Consider the following 20,801-nt stretch of genomic DNA (forward strand, 5'->3'; position numbering starts at 1 on the left):
CACGACTTTTTTTTTTTTATGTTACATGACAATACATATCAGGTATTTATTACATGCAGATGCTACTAGGCTACTTAAATATATAAGATATCACATTAACTGCTTAGACATTATGATCTTCCGGACCTTTGCTTCAAGAAATTTTCTCTAACTGGACCTCTTTAAATTTTAGTTAAATACCCCTTTCTACAGGAATATGGTAAAGCTCCATGACCACTGATGATGGGGCTGTTTTTTTTAATTGCATAAATATTCATGGTCATTGACACTCCCTCACATACGAACTTTCTAACACAAAACAAAACATATCCAGTTCTCAAAAGTCTTGTGAACTAATGTGTTCTGTATGGGTTTCATGGCCTAATTTCAGTGACTGAAAAATACCTTTTCACGACTTTTTCACTAACCATGTTCTCAGAAATAGAAATTTGCACATACATGCTGATTACATAATATTGTAGCGTAGTTTTTGCTAGTTTGTACAAGTTTATATTAGACAAACTAAAATATTTTGTCAATACAATCATTATTTTTTTTTCAAAAAACAAACAAACAAACAAAAAAAGATAATAATAATAATGGCGTTTTTAATAATAACGTCCGATTTGATATTTAAACGTGTATGTTAATGAATTCCAATCATTCGTAAATATGGCGCTTGTGCACACATTCACAATTAGCATAATCCCAGGCTATGACTACAGATATGCACATTTCTCCAGGAACGCAGTGGAATATTCTGGTCTACTTTCTCACGGTTGGCTCCAGTATATTGCATAAATGCAAGAAAGACTAATAGGCCACATAGCGAACAATAAATATTCAATAAGTGTCCGCCAAAGCGTTTTTAGCCGGCTGAATAATGCCAGGTGCTCTTCATAAAATGGCCAGCTGGCGCTTGAGAATGCTTTGGTGGCACAGTGTTTCTCCCAACCCAGTCTCAGGCAGTTCGTGATTTAGTCACGTAATTTTATCTATTTATTCGTGGCAGGGACACGTTTATTTCGTTATTTTCGTAACTCCAGCACGTTTTTAAAACTAATGCATTTCAATTGGATGCATCTTTCGTGCAACAGCAGATTCTTTCTGTCGGTCGGGCTGCAGCAGAGAAGCTGTTTAATCAATATTTAATCACACAACCCGTTCTCATCAATCTGCGTATAAATAACACGCTTTACACTTTCCAATAGCGTATAATGCATACGCCAAAAGACAATTTTGCATAAGATACGCTAGTCCTTCCCATTATCTTCAGTGGAGAGCAGATGCTCATCTTCAGCGGAAGTGACGTCACCAGTTCACCTGATGCGCGTGCACCTTCAAACAGGTAAGGGTATCAATCGCTTCCTTTTTAATGAGATCATTATTTTAATTATTTCGGTGTTTCTGCTAAAATGGAAGCGTATGCATTTAAATGAGTTGTTAGTGGAACAGTGCCTAACAGCTGCTAACGTTAGCCTAGCATTGACATTAGCCTAAGCTAACTTCTATTATATTAGACCTGCTGTCTTTTGAAATAAATAAATAAAACTCTTTTAAATCATATTGTGACATCTTCAGCTTTTAGACGTGGCTGATGACTGCACTACAAATCAACCCAGTATGTCCACACATTTACCATATTTTTACCATAGTAACTGTTTCTCTACCGTGTCATGTGTAGTCAATGCACAGTAACTACAACATATTTACCATGCTTCTCCCACCATAACTGCAGTTTTACCATGGTATTTGTAGGTATGGTAACCACAGCAATGTTGGTGATTTTACCATAGTAACTGTGTTTACGGTCTACTCTTTGTATTTAAAGAACAGTAACACAGCTTCTACCATGTTTTACTGCATATTTGTTGTTAAAGTACAATAACACAACTCTTAAAATAGTTTTACCACAGTAACTGTAGTTTTACTGTGGTATTAGTAGTTAAAGCAGTAATTATACTGAAGAAATTATAAATCAATATTTTTTCCGTCAGATCACATTCTCCAGCAGCTCTTTTAAGAAATGATCTCTTGTTAAAGCCATCACTTATTTTTCCCAACTGTAATCCTCATTTACACATAGTTTTGCTCTCGCTCTCTTTCTGTGCTTCGTGACATTTTTAAATCTCATAATTTTGACCGATTCTGACAGAAAGCTGCAGGGAACTTGAACTCGAAGCTCCCAATGCTGATCCTGAAGAAGCTGAACACATCCTTCAAAGATTTAACCCTTCACAGGTTTTGTTAGTTATATAATATCCTTATTTATGTGTTAATAATAACTTAAATATTTTGGTGACAGATCATTTTTAACACACTGTCTCAACATGTATTTCTCTTTGTTTCAGCTGAAAGGAAAGAGCAAAGGAAGGCCTGTCCTGGGATCTGATTTTGTCTGTATTGTGTGTTTACGGAGAAGGCAAACACTTCCAGTGGTACGTCTGTGTTGGTCTCAGCAGCTTGACTGAACTGTACTGCAGATACATTTTACACAGCATTTGATGTTTCTTAAACTTTGCTTATCACACTTATCACACACGGCCCCTGATGCTGATGTTATCTGATATTTATTTCTATTATAATTGTTATTGTACATAAGCTGCTTCATATACAGTTATTGTTTTAATAGTATGAACAAAATAATAGAGGTTATGTTAAGAAAAGTATGTTTCACTTGAATGAAATGGAGATGTTTCTTTCCTCTCATCCAGTCAGACAGGTTCTCAAGGTCACCTACTGTATAAGCATATATATCATATCAGTTGAACAGAAAATGTGTGGAAGGCACTTTTTTTTTCTTAAAAAAAGAAAAGAAAAGTAAATTAATGTTCATAAAAAAAAAAAACATTTCTCATTTGTTTTCAAAGAGCTGTGGGAAATAAAGGTATTTTTACAGAGAAAATGCAGTAAATGTCTTTTTTTGGCATTTAATGAACAACAACACAAGCACATACCGGCAGAAAAGGACAAAAGACTTTACACTGTATACATCAAAAAAGGACATCTTTATCAATACAATCTGCTTAGCTATAACTGAGTTAAGAGATCATTTATGTGCACTTAAAGCCTATGATACATGAAGCAACATTTTTAGCAATTTTGCTGGGCAATGTTGCCGTCAATGGGCAACCAGCTGAGAGACATTGACATTTGACATCTTTGTGTCAAACAAACGTTTGGTTTAGACATCAACCCGATTTACATTTTCAACTTTGATGTCCGTCTGATGTTGGAGTCCATACACAACACCACTGAAAAAAGGAATGATGGTCATGGTAACAAATTGTGCTCCATCGTGTCACAGATCGGCCAGGCTCCCAAACCAGCCAATCACAGCGAACACCATCACCTGAGTTCTAATGGAGCACACCTGCACGTCATCTAAATCTCATTACTCCTCACCATAAAACCACACACCTCACCACAATCAGACGTCCGGTCTTGTTCTTACGAAGTGGACTCCTTAAGCTATCGCAGCGGCGTTCTAGTGACTTACCTGTTTGTCTACTTACCTCTTGTGTTCCCTCCAGCGTCGTGTCCCTCTGTCTCCTGCATCCAGATTCTTCCAGCGATCTCCTGCCCATCGAAGACTCACAGTGAGGTGTGTGGTTCTCCCAGCGTCCACGAGTTCCTGCCAAGATATTTCAGTCCTGTTATCGACTCATCTCTCCGACAAACAGATCTCTGCACGTATAACTTACCATCTCATCATCTGCTGTTACTCTGCTGTCAATAAATCCCACCATATTGAACAAATCCTTTGTGTGAAGTTCCCTAACACATCCATCCATTCATTTATTTGGGACAGTGTTCATTAAGCAACAGTAAAATATTGTAAAGAAGCCTGAGTTAACCCCAATGGCTAATTTTAATCTGTTGCTCCTTGCCAGATTTTAAAAAAAGGCAACCTAAAAATCTGATTCATATAAGATTCAGATGTTCTCTGTTTGTAGGATTAGTTTGTTTACTACAAGGTATGTTTCTAAAAGATCCTCATTGTTTTCACCTTGACATCACAAGATGGTATAAATCCTCAGATATTATGTGATTTACAGGAAACTGCTGTTACTGTAAAAGTCATCTGGTTTTACCTGTCGTGTGACTGTGGAGAAACCAGCAAGCATCCAAATCTTGTCAAAACTCTTTTTTGCAATACAACTTTTTCAAAGGGTCATAATTTAGTCATATGCAATGTCACGTATGGCTCTGCATACCTCCGGACCTGAAATCCTGACAACAGAAGAATCTTTAAAGATTGATTGATTTTTCTCACATGTTTTAGTACGTGCATAATGTATGTTTATATAAAAAAATCCTTTAAATACTATTTAAATCAAACTGCACAAGGAACAAATAAATATTTATATTGTTTACTCTTTATCTTTGGTAATCAATATCGAGAACCTGAAGGCAGAATACAAAACTCTGAGTACAGAATGTGATCACTGTCCAAAAGCACAGACTGAGCTCGATTTAAAAGATTTATGTGGAATAGGACTGACAGGCTTTGTTTGTTTGTTATAATCTTCCCCCTGTCAATTCTATTAAGTGTATTTTTATATTTCACATTAAGATTACTGGTCTTTTCTCTGACCGTTCTCTGTCAAGGTGAAGCACCATTAACTATTTCATAAACAGGGCAATACAACGTCAGTGCATAGCATGGTCTTAGTTCATTATAATATATGTATCTGTAAAACACGAGGATAGCCTGAAGCAAAATACTATATTCTTCTGTATAACTGTCTAAAAATGGGACTAATTATTTTGTGAATGTTATGGTGATGTGAAATAGTGGATATTTGATTGAAAACACTATAAAAGGTGAATGTGTCGTGTTTGATTGTAATGTGTTACACACCTTAAGACACAAATAACTTTGGAAAGGCCTTTATTAAGATGTAACTGTCTTTACTGAAATGTGTTGTTTTACTAAGGAACAAGTAATTGTTAAAGTTAAATACTGTATGTTAATGTTGTTCATGCATTGAAATCAGTGAGAATCAATTAAATATTGACAAAGACTGCAGCCAGTACTCGTGTCACATAATCATCTCTTCTTATTATTCTACAGTGCTGGCAAGTGCTGTACATATAACTTACCCATTCAGGCGTCTTAGACCTGAGGCGGGTAACATTAACATACGGGTCAATGTTGTTACCGCTGCTCTGACAATTTTATCAGTAACATAAACAACTTAAAAATGACATGATATTTCCCACAAGTGAGGTATCGGCACTGTTCCTGAAGAAAATTAAATGAAAGTTTCACTATTAGTAGAGACTCTGCCGCTGAACACTTTTGAGAGACACACAGACCCATAGAGGTAATTCACATATGATTAATCTCTCTCTCTCTAATAACTTCGTTATTAACTGCATTAGTCTGCTATCCACGGCTCAAGCCTCCATTACTAGGTCTAAAATGATGTTTTGGCATAAACAACAGAGGCGTTGGATGAGATGTCGAATCATAATTAGCTTTATCGCCAGGTATGTTTACACATACGAGGAATTAGTTTTGGTGACAGAAGCTCCACAGAGAGACAGAATTACAGCGACAAGACAAGACACAGATAATAAAAATAATAATATACAAATATACAAAATAGACAATGTGCAAAATACCACAAACACAATATACAAAATAGAAGCACAGGATTTCAGACAGACTGGTGTAACACTGTCTGGCCTGGTGCCTTTCTTCGCTTGTTCTTTCAAGGAAAGGTTCTTTCTGAAGACCTGGCGCACATTATCTTCACTGATCTGGAGTGCAGGGGTGGGGGAGATGGGGGTTGCTGGAGGTGTTAATGGTGATTTTTCAAACCTGCAATATAACTCATTCAGATCGTCTGCTAGTTGTTGATTCTCCAAAGTGCTGGGGGATGGTGTCTTGTAGTTGGTGATGTCTTTCAGACCTTTCCACACTGAAGCTGTGTCAATGGAAGAGAATTGGATCCTTAGCTTATCGGAATAATTCCTCTTTTCCACTCTGATCTCCTTTTCCAGTGTGTATTTGTCCTTTTATACAAGAATCTGTTCCCATTCCTGTAAGCATCTTCTTTGGCCAGACAGAGCTTTCTGAGTTTTGCAGTGAACCATGGTTTGTCGTTATTGTAGGTTAAACAGTTTTTGTTCCGTAAATATATGGATTGTTCCCATCTGTATTAATCAACTGTTCTACTTACCGAGTGGGAAATCCCAGTGGACCTTGGGATCGCACCTTACAATGACATCAGCACCACTGATTGATTGATTGATTTATTAATAAATAAATAAAGTAATAAATACATAATCAATCAATCAATAAACAAACAAATGCATAAATAAATAATAGGTTACAGTGTTTCCTCTAGGATTTTTTTCCAGCTGTGGCGGCAGGCTGTATTTCCCCCTTGGGGGGGGGTTGTCACAATGACACAATGATTTTCCCGTGGACCATGCCCCTTTTCTTCTGTCATATATAACAGCATGTGTTTATAGGCAGCTGTCCCTTTAAGACCGAATGCATGAATCCAATATAATGATACACATGCTATTTATTTCTAACTTGTCTTCGTTCACTGAAGATAAGTGACTGCGTTATCGAGAATGATTGTTGAGATGTCCATTTTCACATAATTCTGTATGTATGCGTCTGTTCAAACACAAGGAAATGCGAATGAAGAATGAATTCGGTGTTCGCGCGCGCTTATAAATCTGTGCGCGTCCAGTGTGGATCCTCTCATGCAGTTTTAAACTGCTCGCTGTAGTAAAAGTCTTCTCACACTGAAAGCACATGTACTCTCACACCTGTATGCATTTTCTGATGCCCTTTCAAATGTTGTAGATGTGAGAAACTCTTTCCACACAAATGACATGGATATGGCTTCTCTTTTGTATGAACTCTTATGTGCTGCTTCAGATGAGAAGCTCTCAAAAACATTTTGTCACATTGATCACATGCATACAGTTTCTCTCTAGTGTGAACATTTATGTGTGCTTTAAGATGTCCTAATTTTGCGAAACTCTTCCCACATTGATCACAATTAAACGGTTTCTCTCCAGTATGAATTCTCATATGTAGTGTAAGTGCTCCTTTTTGTGTGAAGCTCTTCCCGCATTGATCACATGTGTGTGGCTTCTCTCCAGTGTGGATCCTCTCATGTGTTTTCAGATGTGCTGTTCGACTGAATCTCTTGTCACAGTGTGAACACTTGTGAGGTTTCTCTCCAGTGTGGATGTTCATGTGATCCACAAGGTGGTATGATCGTGTGAACCTCTTCCCGCACCGATCACAAGAGAACGGTTTCTCTCCTGAATGAATTCTCATGTGACGCTCAAGACATGGTTTGCTTGAGACACTCTTTCCACACTGAGTGCAGATGAAAGACTTCTTGGCTCTTCTTTTCTTTAAATCTTTCTGTTTGGTTTGAGAGCAACTCGAAGGTTTTTCTCCAGGTCTGACATGACTCTTCTCCTCAGCTTCACTCAATTCTTCATTCTCATCAATTTCTTCAATCAACTCTAAATAAAAGTAAAAATGGTTCATTTTCAGTAACTCATAAAAAGCAGAGAAATTTGGACATAAAAATAAACCCTGATATAACAATATAAAGTAAGTTACCATCTGGGTAACTCGGTGTTCGCGCGCGCTTATAAATCTGTGCGCGGGCGCCGTGTCCGACAGCTGTGGCCACAGAAATCAGCGCACGGACAGTGAAATAAGTTCTATTCGCCTCGTCTTGCGCTGGAAAGATCACTCGAATGTGTAAATTGGCAAGATAAAACACATACAAATGATAAACGTTCACTCTATGATGGTTCATTTTTGCAATTAGTCTGTTAATCACATGCGAACCGAACCTTGAGGTCTGGTCCGTATGGACCACGGATCAACTGCGATCAGTTTCACTACTACTGTGTAATGTTGGAGGTTGAATCGAATCGTTACACATAACGTACACCACTACTATGATTACACTTAAGTTTGCTCTATATTATACTCACCTTTTAATAATTAATGTGTGACTAACGTCTCCTCCACTATAAATTACCAGACTGTAAATGAATCGAGTGACGTCACTGAAAAGCTGCAGCCGTGGCGGGGATGATTTTTGGTGTGGCAGGCCGCCACGGCAGAATGAATGTAGCGGAAACACTGGGTTAATTGCATTGCATTGCGCTGATTAATCACTGATTAACCAAACATAATCACAGCACATTAAATACGTTTATCATCATCAACAAGCCTCCGACAAAAATACCAGCATTACCCAGGAAAACACTTACTGCTGTTGCTCGCTGGAGCGTTGTTAACGTCACCGCTGAACGCTGTTTCACAGACGCACTTTGAAATCAGGCAACGAGTGGTTTTTAAAATAAAAAAAATCTGTTAAATATGACCTGGGGGCCGCCAACCTACTCGCCCTGCCGTAACTAATTTATTGTAGCCTTTTCTTTTTTATTCCTATGTCGCACGTCTAATGTCAACGCCGCGGGCTCGGGTCAGAAGTTTATGGGAATCCCTGCAAGTTACAACGTGACGCCAAAGGGGTCCTGACCAAGCTTCAATATGTGACGAGTTGGGAGTGAGAAAGTGTTAGTCTATTTTGTCCTAATGACCATACATTGGAGACGTGTGAAATGTTCAAACACAAGCCCAACAATGAAAAAGTGAATTTCTCAATGAGGAATGGAATCTGCTTTGGATGTCTCTCAAAGGGCCACTTGAGTAAAATGTGCAAAAAACGACTATCATGCAATGAATGCTCACAGTTGCACCCAACAATTTTGCATATTCAAAAGGGCAATGACAAAAGTATAAAAAATGACTATCATAGCTAAAAACACAGTGCTATGGTATCTTCAGAAAATGAATCAGTTGAGGATGGAAACAAGCAATGTACACTCGCTATCGTACCAGTAAAAGTAAAGGTCTCAAAATCTTGGATTCTAAAGGTCTTGGATTCATCTCTCCATTTGTTCTTATTGCAAAAAACATTTTGCAAGAACTGTGCAAGTTTAATTATGGTTCAAATCTGCCAGAGAACTATGTTCAGTTGTGGAAAGAATGGAGGATGGGATTGGATTGCATTAAATCTCTCAAGATTGACCGATGCATCAAACCAAAGAATTTTGGTCCAATCAGGTCTGCACAAATACACCACTTCAGTGATGCGTGTGAAAGTGTCTATGGCTGTGTCACATACCTGCGATTAACAAATTCACTGAATCATATTCATACTTCCTTTAAAATGGGAAAGTCTAGAGTGGCACCATTAAAACAAACCACCATGACCAGAATGTAACTAACTGCAGCAGTACTGGCTGCATGTATGGAACGAATGCTTAAAATGGATTCCACCATTGAAAGTGTGCTACTGCACTGCATCTCAGACAAGAGAGTAGAATCAACACAGCCCAGAAAATCACTGGCTGCTCACTGTCCTCCCTGGAAATCATCGCTCGCTCCCACGATCTCTCCAGGGCCAGGAACGTCATCAAGGACACACGTCACACCCAGAACATCAGCTGTTCAATCTGCTGCCTCAGTCAGACACTTAAGAACAAGGAGCTCTCGCTTACATGACAGTTTCTGCCCTGTTACTGTCAGGACTTTAAAATCACAAATGCACTGAGGCAGAGGTCAATGTTAAAATAATATTTCCAGTCATGTTATTCAACTGCAGTCTCTTTCTGTCTATACTGCTGTTTTTATACAGTGTGCAGAATGTCGACGTGCAATATGATCACATGGTCACTTTATTTATCAGGACCTTAACAAATTCAGTAAATGTGACATGTCAATGTGCAAGACTATATCTTGTCACTAATCACAACTGCCACTTATTTCATTTTAATTTGTAGTTTTTGTATAAGTTTCATATCAATGTAGAGGTCAATGTGCAGTAGCCTACGGTCAGTACTCACTTTACTCAGATTGCTCAATGTGAAATATTAGGATTCAGTCACTTGTTGTATATACTTTTATAATTGTACTGTACAGCCTAAAGTCTTATTAATTGTGTTTATACTGTATGTTTGTTTTCTAACACCAGTCATGAACAGTACTCCTAGTTTGTTTGGATGCAAAAAAGAAAAAAAAACACAATGACAATAAAGGCATTCAGTTCAATTCAATTCAATTCAATTCAAAAGCTTTATTGAGAAATGTTAAACTGAAAGCCCAATAAGCAAATATTTTCTATATGCAAATACAATTAGCAGAAAATAAAAGTTGTTGATACAATATAAAAAGTAAAGATAATTACAAGTATGGGTATCATTAAGGTTTAAACGGTATTACTATTCTTACGATACTGCACATCAGTCCGGTTCTTTAATGAAAAAAGGGCCCATTTAATACCAGGTTCTGGTACCGTCACTTTTTATAAGAGAAGCAAAACGGATCAATTACAAAGCTTCATGACAGTATGTCTTGCTTCTGTGTTTCTAAGTACACCGCAAGTGGAAGAACAGTCATTTAATAAACAACAGTGAATAAAAAGGGTTAAAAATAAATCTCAGCTCTCTTAAAGTGTTACAGTCTCTTCTTCAGCTTCCTGAACAAGAACAGTTTGTACTTCTACTTTCCTTCATGAAAGAGTAAGCAAACTACAGTTGATGAATATGCATTATAAGACATTTGAACAGTATGTGAAACTCATAAGAAAGCACAAGGATATCATTTATATCATGAAGTAAAATTAAATACAAGAACAAAACTTATTGACATTGTTCTTTGGGGAGGAACTCCATCTTTGAGTTGATCTGAATCTCAGGTGAATCTGCTGGTTTTGAAGATGAACTTTAGATAATGTCTCTTTGTCACGTCACTTGTAATGACAGATTTATCCAGATTATATTTTATAGCTTGATGCATTATTGTGCCACATTTGGTGAGTGATATAAGACCTGACAGTACTGAATCTGAAGATGATCTACTTACTGTGAATGTTTTTTGGTATGACTTTGTAGAGCAGATGAACTCTTGAAACACTTCCCACATTCAGTGCAGTGATACGGTTTCTCTCCAGTGTGAATCCTCTCATGTGTTTTCAGGCTTCCTGAATGATTGAATCTCTTGTCACAGTGTGAACACTTGTAAGGTTTCTCTCCAGTGTGAATCATCTCATGTGTTTTAAGGCTTCCTGGCTGATTGAATCTCTTGTCACAATGTGAACACTTGTAAGGTTTCTCTCCAGTGTGGATCATCTCATGTGTTTTCAGATTTGATGACACACTAAATCTCTTGTCACAGTGAGAACACTTATAAGGTTTCTCTCCAGTGTGGATCCTCTCATGTGTTTTAAGGCTTCCTGAATAATTGAATCTCTCGTCACAGTGAGAACACTTGTAAATATTTTCTCCAGTGTGGATCCTCTCATGCAGTTTTAAACTGCTTGCTGTAGTAAAAGTCTTCTCACACTCAAAGCACATGTACTCTCTCACACCAGTATGCATTTTCTGATGCCCTTTCAAATGTTGTAGACGTGAGAAACTCTTTCCACACAAATGACATGGATATGGCTTCTCTTTTGTATGAACTCTTATGTGCTGCTTCAGATGAGAAGCTCTCAAAAACATTTTGTCACATTGATCACATGCGTACAGTTTCTCTCTAGTGTGCACATTTAGGTGTGCTTTAAGATGTCCTAATTGTGCGAAACTCTTCCCACATTGATCACAATTAAACGGTTTCTCTCCAGTATGAATTCTCATATGTGCTTCAAGTGGTCCTTTTTGTGTGAAGCTCTTCCCGCATTGATCACAAGTTAACAGTTTCTCTCCAGTATGAACTCTCATATGTGCTGTAAGTGCTCCTTTTTGTGTGAAGCTCTTCCCGCATTGATCACATGTGTGTGGCTTCTCTCCAGTGTGGATCCTCTCATGTGTTTTCAGATGTGCTGTTCGACTGAATCTCTTGTCACAGTGTGAACACTTGTGAGGTTTCTCTCCAGTGTGGATGTTCATGTGATCCACAAGGTGGTATGATCGTGTGAACCTCTTCCCGCACCGATCACAAGAGAACGGTTTCTCTCCTGAATGAATTCTCATGTGACGCTCAAGACATGGTTTGCTTGAGACACTCTTTCCACACTGAGTGCAGATGAAAGATTTCTTGGCTCTTCTTTTCTTTAAATCTTTCTGTTTGATTTGAGAGCAACTCGAAGGTTTTTCTCCAGGTTTGACATGACTCTTCTCCTCAACTTCACTCAATTCTTCATTCTCATCAATTTCTTCAATCAACTCTAAATAAAAGTAAAAATGGTTCATTTTCAGTAACTCATAAAAAGCAGAGAAATGTGGACATAAACATGATCCCTGATTAAACAATATAAAGTAGATAATTGTTATACAATATTTTGGTCATTTTGATGCATTTTTATAAATTATACGTCCCTGAAATCTTTCCATAAATGATGTTTATTGATCTTCAAATTATTATTTTTAAAACATTATAGCCAAAAATCCTAAATAATCATATTTCTATAGGAAGAACTATTAAATGTTTTATTCATTCACCACAATTTTTTGACAGGAGGAGCTCCGGAAGGATAAAAGGAGGAGTGACGACGGTGGAAGACGAGAGGACCAGGCCTGGATTTTAGTTTGTGTTTTGTGTGCGGCAGTCGTCCGTGAGGGGCTGCCGCTGTACTTTTACATGTGTTTATTTTTGTTATTAAATCTTTGAATGTTTGCCGGTTCCCGCCTCCTTCTTCCCGACCTACGAACTTTGTTACATTCTTCTATCCTTCCGGAGCTCCTCCGTGGGACTCGAGACCGGTGAGTGTCGCTCATTATCATTAACTCCACCGGCCTTGTTCCGCTCCCACGGCTCTCGGCCCCGCCCCACTCACCACAAACACTTTAACATCTAAAGAGTGTTCATGTGATTTTATACATTATTAAATGTTAGGAAATGAATAAATGCATAATAATCGTCATAATCGTAAAACCGTGATAATCAGACAATAACCGTACCAGCAAAATCTATAATCGTTGCATCCCTAATGAAAGAATGGATGAAAGGCATTTGTCCGTGTTTCACTCCGTGCTCATGGAAAACGCTCGAGAAACAGTATCTCTTCCGCGGCTCAGTGCGCTTTCACCTTGTTTTTTTTGTAAGATCAAGAGACTGCACGACATTCACGTTACATGATTTGGCTGATTTTTATGTAGAGAGCGTGACAGCGCACCACATTAAAAGAAATGATCATTCATGTTTTCATAACAGCTGGCCAAATTCAAAAACTAAAACTAAATCATCTTTGAGAGCACGCAGCTTGCATATTCTCGGCTCTGCTTGAATTAATGAAATGGGTGATTGGGTTTGTATCCCTCATTTGTGCTCAATATAATGTCACTGTGTAGGTCAATTAACCTGGGGTGTGTTTCTCAAAAGCACTGTTAGCAAACAATGGAGGTAAGTTTCATTGAACTTTATTGGTAAAGATGGAAAAATTGCAACCATAGTTGCTTTTGGGAAACGCACCCCTGGTCGGGACTTGGAGTGTGTGCCCCGGAGCACTTCTCTCTCGCTCAGACGCATAGCAACTCCAGGTTAAGGCTAAAGTATCCTAAACAAAGCTGTATTTTTAGGCAAGTACCTGGGTGTCATGTCATAAAATATTTTAATACGACTGAATTTGTATTTAATGTGATCACAATTCAGTAAAACACTAATTTCAACAGTTATTGAAACTGTTAGAAGCGAGAAAATGTTTATATGATCAAAGAACATGACAGACTTTAGTCTAGTCTAATTCGCCATGAGAGTGAAGAATTCATCCAGCTGAACAGAATTCACCGCACTGAACAAATCTGGTGTTGATGACTAATCTGAACACCTCTGATTGGCCACTTCATCAATAAGCTCAACAGAATCATGTGTGATTGGTTATAATGTGCCATGTTGTAAAAAAAGCAGCATGAGCAGATCTAATGGCACAATTGACACTTTTTATTCAATTTTCCCTTTATTCTCTTTATTATACGTCACACTAGAAGAAGAAAAAAAACTGGGGAAATGTGCAAAAGATCACTCATCTCACTTAAGTAGGCTAATAATATCACTTATATTATGATATATTGTTTGCCCGTTATTACACAGAGTACAACAATCATTTATCTATCCAACTTCAAAAAGAAAAAAACAATGGTGTTTTACGCTCTTGATGTGTAATTAAGTTGCAAATTAAAGAAAAGTTATTTTGTGACTTTTCTTAAATCATAGAGTGCAAAACATTGACAAAATTAGATTTCTTGATTATTTTATATTTTATAATAATGAAATTAAAATGTTAAAATATGAAAGCAAAAAGTAAAAATGAATAACTAATAAACCAATAAGTGCTCCTCTGCTGCCATCTACTGGTTATAATGGTACTTTGATACCATTTGATTGTTTACTACAAAACTATTGTACAAAATAAAATACAAAAAATAATAATAACAAAAATTGTATTTGGTTATCCTGATAAATATAACATTTAAATTGGGTCATTTTTAGAGTTTAAAGTGCTGTAAATAGAAAAGTGCTTGAATTTCTCTCTCAAAAGGTTGTACAAACCCTTTTTTTTATTGAGCTGAATGAAACATAAATGAACAACAACGACTTGATGTAATGACCTACACAAAAGCTGGTAGGAAATATGGCAAATATATAAACAAATACAGGAGAAGAAAAAGAGAGGAAAAACAGACAAAGTAACAAATAAGAAGTACATATGCTATAGATGTATGGGTGTGATTATTTAAACAGGTCCACAACACCATGGTATACTGTAGTTAGCGGTACTTCTGGTTCTCTGCATCAGTGCTATTTGATCTGTTTATAGCAGGTAAATCTGTGCAGAATTCAAACTCTTCTCTCTGGATCTCGCAGCAGTCTACAGTAACAGTGTCTGAGATCAGCATTGGTTCTGGTCTGAGCTCTGATCAGTTTGATAAGCAGCTCAAACCAGTAGTGCTGTTTTGTTACACTTTTGTTTTGTTTGTGTCAAGACTCTGTTATTAGCTCTAAAATTATGTTTTGGAATCAGTGTTAATTTCGTTAACGAAGAGGACGACGAAAAATATTTGTTAACGAACCTTTTTTCTGTGACTAAGACGAGAAGTTGACGAGATAAAACTAATATCTGATGATAAAACTATGACTAATGTATGCGTGTCTTCGTTAACAAGAGAGACGGGACTAAATTCAAAATACATCCTATAGGTTAAGTTAACTGTCTTGTCTGCGTCCCTGTTACTGGATCGCAATCAGATGAGGGGCGTTTGTATATCTCACAGTATGGCAGCCGCAGTGGGCGGATACGCTACCAAAACGCAAACTAGCGATCTGAAACAATGGCCTCAGCACCTGAATGGTTATAGGGATAGGGTGACCAGACATCCCGTTTTTCCCAGGAGTCACAATTCGTTGTTGATTAACTTAAAGTTAGTGAAGGCGCGACAGGCGGAATCAGATAGAAGTGCTCCACTTTCTCGGTTCTCACACAGCGCGCGATCAGTTCTCGGTTCTCACACAGCGCGCGATCAGTTCTCACACAGCGCGCGATCAGTTCTCAGTTCTCATACAGCGCGCGATCAGTTCTGAGTTCTCACACAGCGCGCGATCAGTTCTCGGTTCTCATACAGCGCGCGATCAGTTCTCGGTTCTCACACAGCGCGCGATCAGTTCTCGGTTCTCACACAGCGCGCGATCAGTTCTCGGTTCTCACACAGCGCGCGATCAGTTCTCAGTGCTCAAATATACACACAGCAGTCCACATGTCTATCGTGTAGAGTATCTCATGTAAATACAGTCGGTTATGGCTTAAGTGGACGTAAACAGGTGAAATCTGAATGTGTGTCAGTATTACATGCATCCGTCTTAAATGGACAGCATTCCTAATTAAATAGCCTACCTATCTATGCCATTAATATTAACCAACAAAAGATGTTAAATAAATGTAGACTTGTTATATAAACCTACTGTATCTAAAAAATTTGTTAAATTTGTATCTCTACCAAAAGGTTTTCCCAAATTCAATCCTTAATTCAAATTTCTCATAAACTTAATTGATTTGGTAATGACTATTTTTGTTTGAATATAAAATAGCTCCCAAAATAAATGTTGGTGACTGCAGTTTGACTAAAAGTTGACAAAAATGCAATGACTTTTCGTCGACTAAAACTAGACCAAAACTATGAAAGACTCAAATGACTAAAATGTGACTAAGACTATTAAGCATTTTCCTCTCAAGATAAAGACTAAGACTAAATCAAAAAAGCCTGCCAAAATTAACACTGTTTGGAATTTACTAATTTAAGGTTTGGGATGAGGCACATAAAAAAATGTTCAACACAAAAGAGTTGCGGCAGAAAGAAAAAAGATGCCCTCTGGAGCCCTGCTTTATTACTTGATGCTTCAGCTCTAGCCTATTATTGCTGAGTTCTAAAGATTTTTCTCTATTACCGCAAAACTAAATCTGCTTGAAGCTTTATAACCATAAACACTATTAATAACTACAGGAAGAATAAACACCAACCTGTTAGTTGTTGAGTATCTTCAGTGTGTTTGATTCTGCAGGGATCTCTCATCTTCTCTCTGTCGTCTTTAATAAACTCAGTCTCTGCAGATTTCAGCTCTTCCTGATGATCTGATGCTCGTCTTCACTTCTGAACTGATGGGAATATTCCAGCATTTATTGGTGATTTGCTGTGGGCGGAGCTTCACTGATGACACGCTTGTTATGGGAGGAGCTTCATTGAAGGTGAATTGCAGCATGGGAGGAGCTAATCTTTAATCTAAATTAAAAAAATAACACTTACTGATATCGTTTTCACAGCACAGTATATATATATATATATATATATATATATATATATATATATTTTTTTTTTTTTTTTTTTTTTTTTGCATAATGGTAAGAAGAACAGTTGAAAACAAGCACAGAAATACTTCTACAGATTTGTAACCGAGAAATATCATCAGGCAATTCACAGGAGATCTGAAGACATCAGCATAATAAATGAGGTGAAAACAGGACTATTGAGATGAAATAAAGAGTGTTTTCAGCAGCTGTTAATATTGATGAGTCTCAGACGATCAACACTCATTCAACAAGACATTCAGGATCATTAGCAGGTCATCTCACTTTATTCTGAGTGTTTGCTGATAGAAACTGATTATAAGAGTCAGGATATATGATAAAAGTCTGCAAGTGTTAGACTGAAAGACAGTACTGTTATTTCTCACAATGTGACATGGATAATAATACAAAAACTGTAAATAACTATCCTACAACACCAAAGCATAACATATCCACATGAATCTTAATATAGTTTGATAAAAAAAAAAAAAAAGCTACATTAGTTTCAAAAGTAATTAGATCATTAATATTTTACAGTTTTTCATGTAAAGAAACAGACAATGATCATAAAACTTATAATAATATATAGCTACAATAAAGAAAGGTAAATGAAAAATGGAAGTAAAATAATAATAAACGTAAAATATATTCATTTCAAACCAAGGTTATTATAGTTTTGAATTTTTAAATTTGTTTTATTTTAATATCGTTTTCGAATTTGCTATAAAATTCAGTTTAGTTTTTATTAGTTTCATTCAAATTTGTGTTCGTTTTAGTTTAGTTTTTATTTTGTGAACACATTTTTATTTAGTTTTATATATAGTTTAGTTTCAGTTTTAATTAAAGTTTAGCAGAATCGACAGATCACTTCCAGAGCGAAGACCAAAGAAAGACTTGGGCATAATTAATAAGGAAAATATTTAGCGACACAAAATTAATGCATGGTAAGATTGATTAGATGGTAAAAGTATACAAATATACACCAAAGGAAGCAGTCAGGCCTTTTTACTAAATAAATCTACACAAGTTGCACTTATTATCATATCTAATAGTGTGTTGAATTATTTAATATGAAAATAAATGTAGCTTAATTTGGTTATATTAGATGTTTTTATTATTATTTAATCATGATATTGTAACTGTCGTGTCTTGGTCACTTTTCCGTGAACAGCCGCATAACTGGGGCTAATGAAATTCAACGGCAATCATATTTAACAGTAAAGGCTCATATTTGAATATGTTCTTTTCTTTATTAATGAAGAGTTATTAGCGTGTGCATGATGTGATTTAGCCTATATTTGTTCGTAAGCCAGGCAGAGTGATCACAAGATGCTAGTGTTGTATTGTTTACAGAAAGGATGCGCGTGCTCATCTTTTTTCTGTTAATATCGTGTTGCGCTGCGCGTCTGTTTTTCTTCAAAGCACCAACTTAAAATGCCTAATGTTGGTTTGATTGCTTGTGTTACATGAGAAAATAAATAATGTTGCCCACCTGATGTTGTAGATTAATGCGGGTGCGGTTCGGCTCGCGACTCGCGGTCTTTATGTCAAACGGCTCTGGTCTGGTACAGAAATAAATGAGTGCTGCTGTCGGATAACGGGACGGGTGCTCTGTAAAATACTGCTGGTGCACGTTTACCAATCATGACCCGTGCAGGACTCTGCTTTAACCCTCTCTCTCCAGCAGATAACCCCATGCGCGTGATGCATTTACAGGTGTTTCCCTAAACAGTCGCACAGCTCATGGGCTATTTTTCCGCCAAGGGGTGAGAACGTAATAATTACGAAAACGATTATTTATTTTTTGTTCATTATTTTATTTCATTTAGTTTTTCAATAACTGTTTTAAGCTTCGTTTCGTTTTAGTTTTTCAAATAGGTTGTCATTTTTATTTTATTTTAGTTTACGAAATTGTTTTTTCATCAATCGTTTTAGTCTTAGTTTACGAAAATAACCTCGTTTCAAACACTCAGCGACAAACCCCGCCAATAATAATCAACATCAGAGTCAAAAGTCAAAGTTTGAGGGGAACTGATGGGTATCAATATCACGTGTTTCTGCTGTGATTTTATTTCCACTCTTCTGACATCTTTAAAAGGTTTATGATCTTTGTCTTCTTAGATTGAAGTTAATTACTGTAGTGAATGTTGTGTCTGGTGTTTGGTCAAAATAGAGATTTTGTGTTACAATATAAACTATTCAAAATTTTGGGATCAGAGACTTTAAAAAATGTTTAAAGAAAGTTAAATAAACTTTATTCAGCAAGGATGTGTTAAATGGATAAAATTGATAGCAACGACTTCTATTGATAGAAAATATTTATATTTCATACTGTTTCACTATATCACTGTTTTTCTGTATTTTTTAAATGAATACAGCCTTGATGAGCAAGAGACTCAAAGTCAAACACCTGATAAATAATTGACCTTGTTTTTGAGTCTATAATATAGCCCTAACATAATATATTATCAAAACAAACTATTTAAACTGATAGAATAGAATACAAACTTAAGCTGAGATCTGTAATTTAAATATAAAAAAGTGAACATATGAATTCTTCTATATCTGTCTAAACATGGTTATGAAGTACAGTTTGTACAATACTCTTGTGTGTGACTGAACATGTTTCAGAGTTTTGTTACCCATCCTGAGCTATTTCCAGCACTTAATCAAGCCGCTCTTCTTTAATAGGAGGACGTTTTATTTCACGTCATTGCGTTTGCGTTGTCTCTCGTGTTGAGCGCACCGCAACCATTGAACTAAAGTATTCAGTTTCTACAGCGACTCATTTGGTGCATATCGTTCTCTTTCTGTGAAACCGGTTCTAACTCTGTTGTAACATCAGCTCTTGAGCGGTTTGCCCGAGCCTTGCTGTTCTTTCCCTTTTACTGGCGGCATTCAATCAAATGCGCGGCCGCGCGCGCGCTCAGCTTAGAGAGAACATTGCGTGGGAGCCCTGTATTTAAGGTAGCCCGTCGGGCAGGGCAGTGATACATTTTGGTAGCCCGACTGGAAAACGCAATAGCCCCGGCACGTCGGGCTAGCGATTTTGCGAGCCCTGCATAGTAACGGGTGCGCACGCGGGTACCCTGGAAGTGATCAGTTTCACAGCATTCTTACGGGACGTCCCACCACAACCTCTCTCTTGACTGGAGCGAATATTAAACTTCTTCAAGAGTAATTATACAACACAACAGTCTGCAAAATACAGTAATATGTAGTAAAACTGTTGGAACACATTCAAATTTCACAGCATTCTTACACGACGTCCTGCAACGACGGGTACAATATCATTTGAGCGAATATTCAACTTCTTCAAGAGTAAAATATTTCACAGCATTCTTACACGACGGGAGAGTACGGAGCCCCTTAGAGCTCATGGTGGTGGAAAGATTTCGGGGTGGGAGGAAAAAATATTTAATATGTTAGAGTTTTGCGAGGGAACGCAAAAGTTTGGAAAAATATTTTTTCCTCCCACCCCGAAATCTTTCCACCACCATGAGCTCTAAGGGGCTCCGTACGGGAGCACATTAACCATTGCAATATCATTCAGCAACAAGCAAGTAGAAAAATATAAAACAGAGCAACAAAAGCAATACATTTTTCAAGAGCACTCACCCACCACAAACACTCTTCTTCTTCTTCTTCTTTTATTTTTTATGGCGGTTGGCAAACCAACTTAACGGTGCATTACCGCCACCGACTGGGCTGGAGTGTGATTCAGAGATATTGGAACAAAAAAAAAAAAAAAAAAAATCCTTTTGGCTAAATCTGTGTCTCTCAGTAACTTAATAATAAAGTGATAAATGTTACTGGATGTTTTCCCTAATAAACCTTGCATTGTAAAATTATTCTGACTGACCGTTCTGAGAGACTGCAAAAGCTGGTTTCTTTCTTGGCTGCAATGAAATAAAATATGCTCTGCAGTTTCTAAATGACTACAATGTTGGCATTTCCCTGGTGGATGTTTCCCTATTA

The 20,801-nt window shown here is 37.2% G+C and overlaps 1 protein-coding gene across 2 annotated transcripts; it reads right to left on the bottom strand.

Moving 5' to 3' along the window:
• Positions 1-10,091: 10,091 nt before the first annotated feature.
• LOC306863545 (uncharacterized protein) lies at positions 10,092-20,487 on the bottom strand. Of its 2 annotated transcripts, none has more exons than XM_079406947.1 (4): positions 20,442-20,480; positions 16,500-16,758; positions 10,913-12,215; positions 10,092-10,751 (listed from the first exon to the last, which is right to left on the bottom strand). In XM_079406947.1, exons 2-4 carry the CDS (start codon positions 16,549-16,551, stop codon positions 10,742-10,744), a joined length of 1,365 nt encoding a protein of 454 aa, XP_079263073.1. In that variant the 5' UTR covers positions 16,552-16,758; positions 20,442-20,480; the 3' UTR covers positions 10,092-10,741. The 2 variants fall into 2 exon arrangements, with proteins under 2 accessions (XP_079263073.1, XP_079263072.1); XM_079406946.1 differs by having other exon boundaries at positions 10,098-10,754; positions 20,446-20,487.
• Positions 20,488-20,801: the final 314 nt, after the last annotated feature.

Source organism: Barbus barbus (genome assembly GCF_936440315.1).
Source record: "Barbus barbus genome assembly, chromosome: 4".
Taxonomy (NCBI): domain Eukaryota; kingdom Metazoa; phylum Chordata; class Actinopteri; order Cypriniformes; family Cyprinidae; genus Barbus; species Barbus barbus.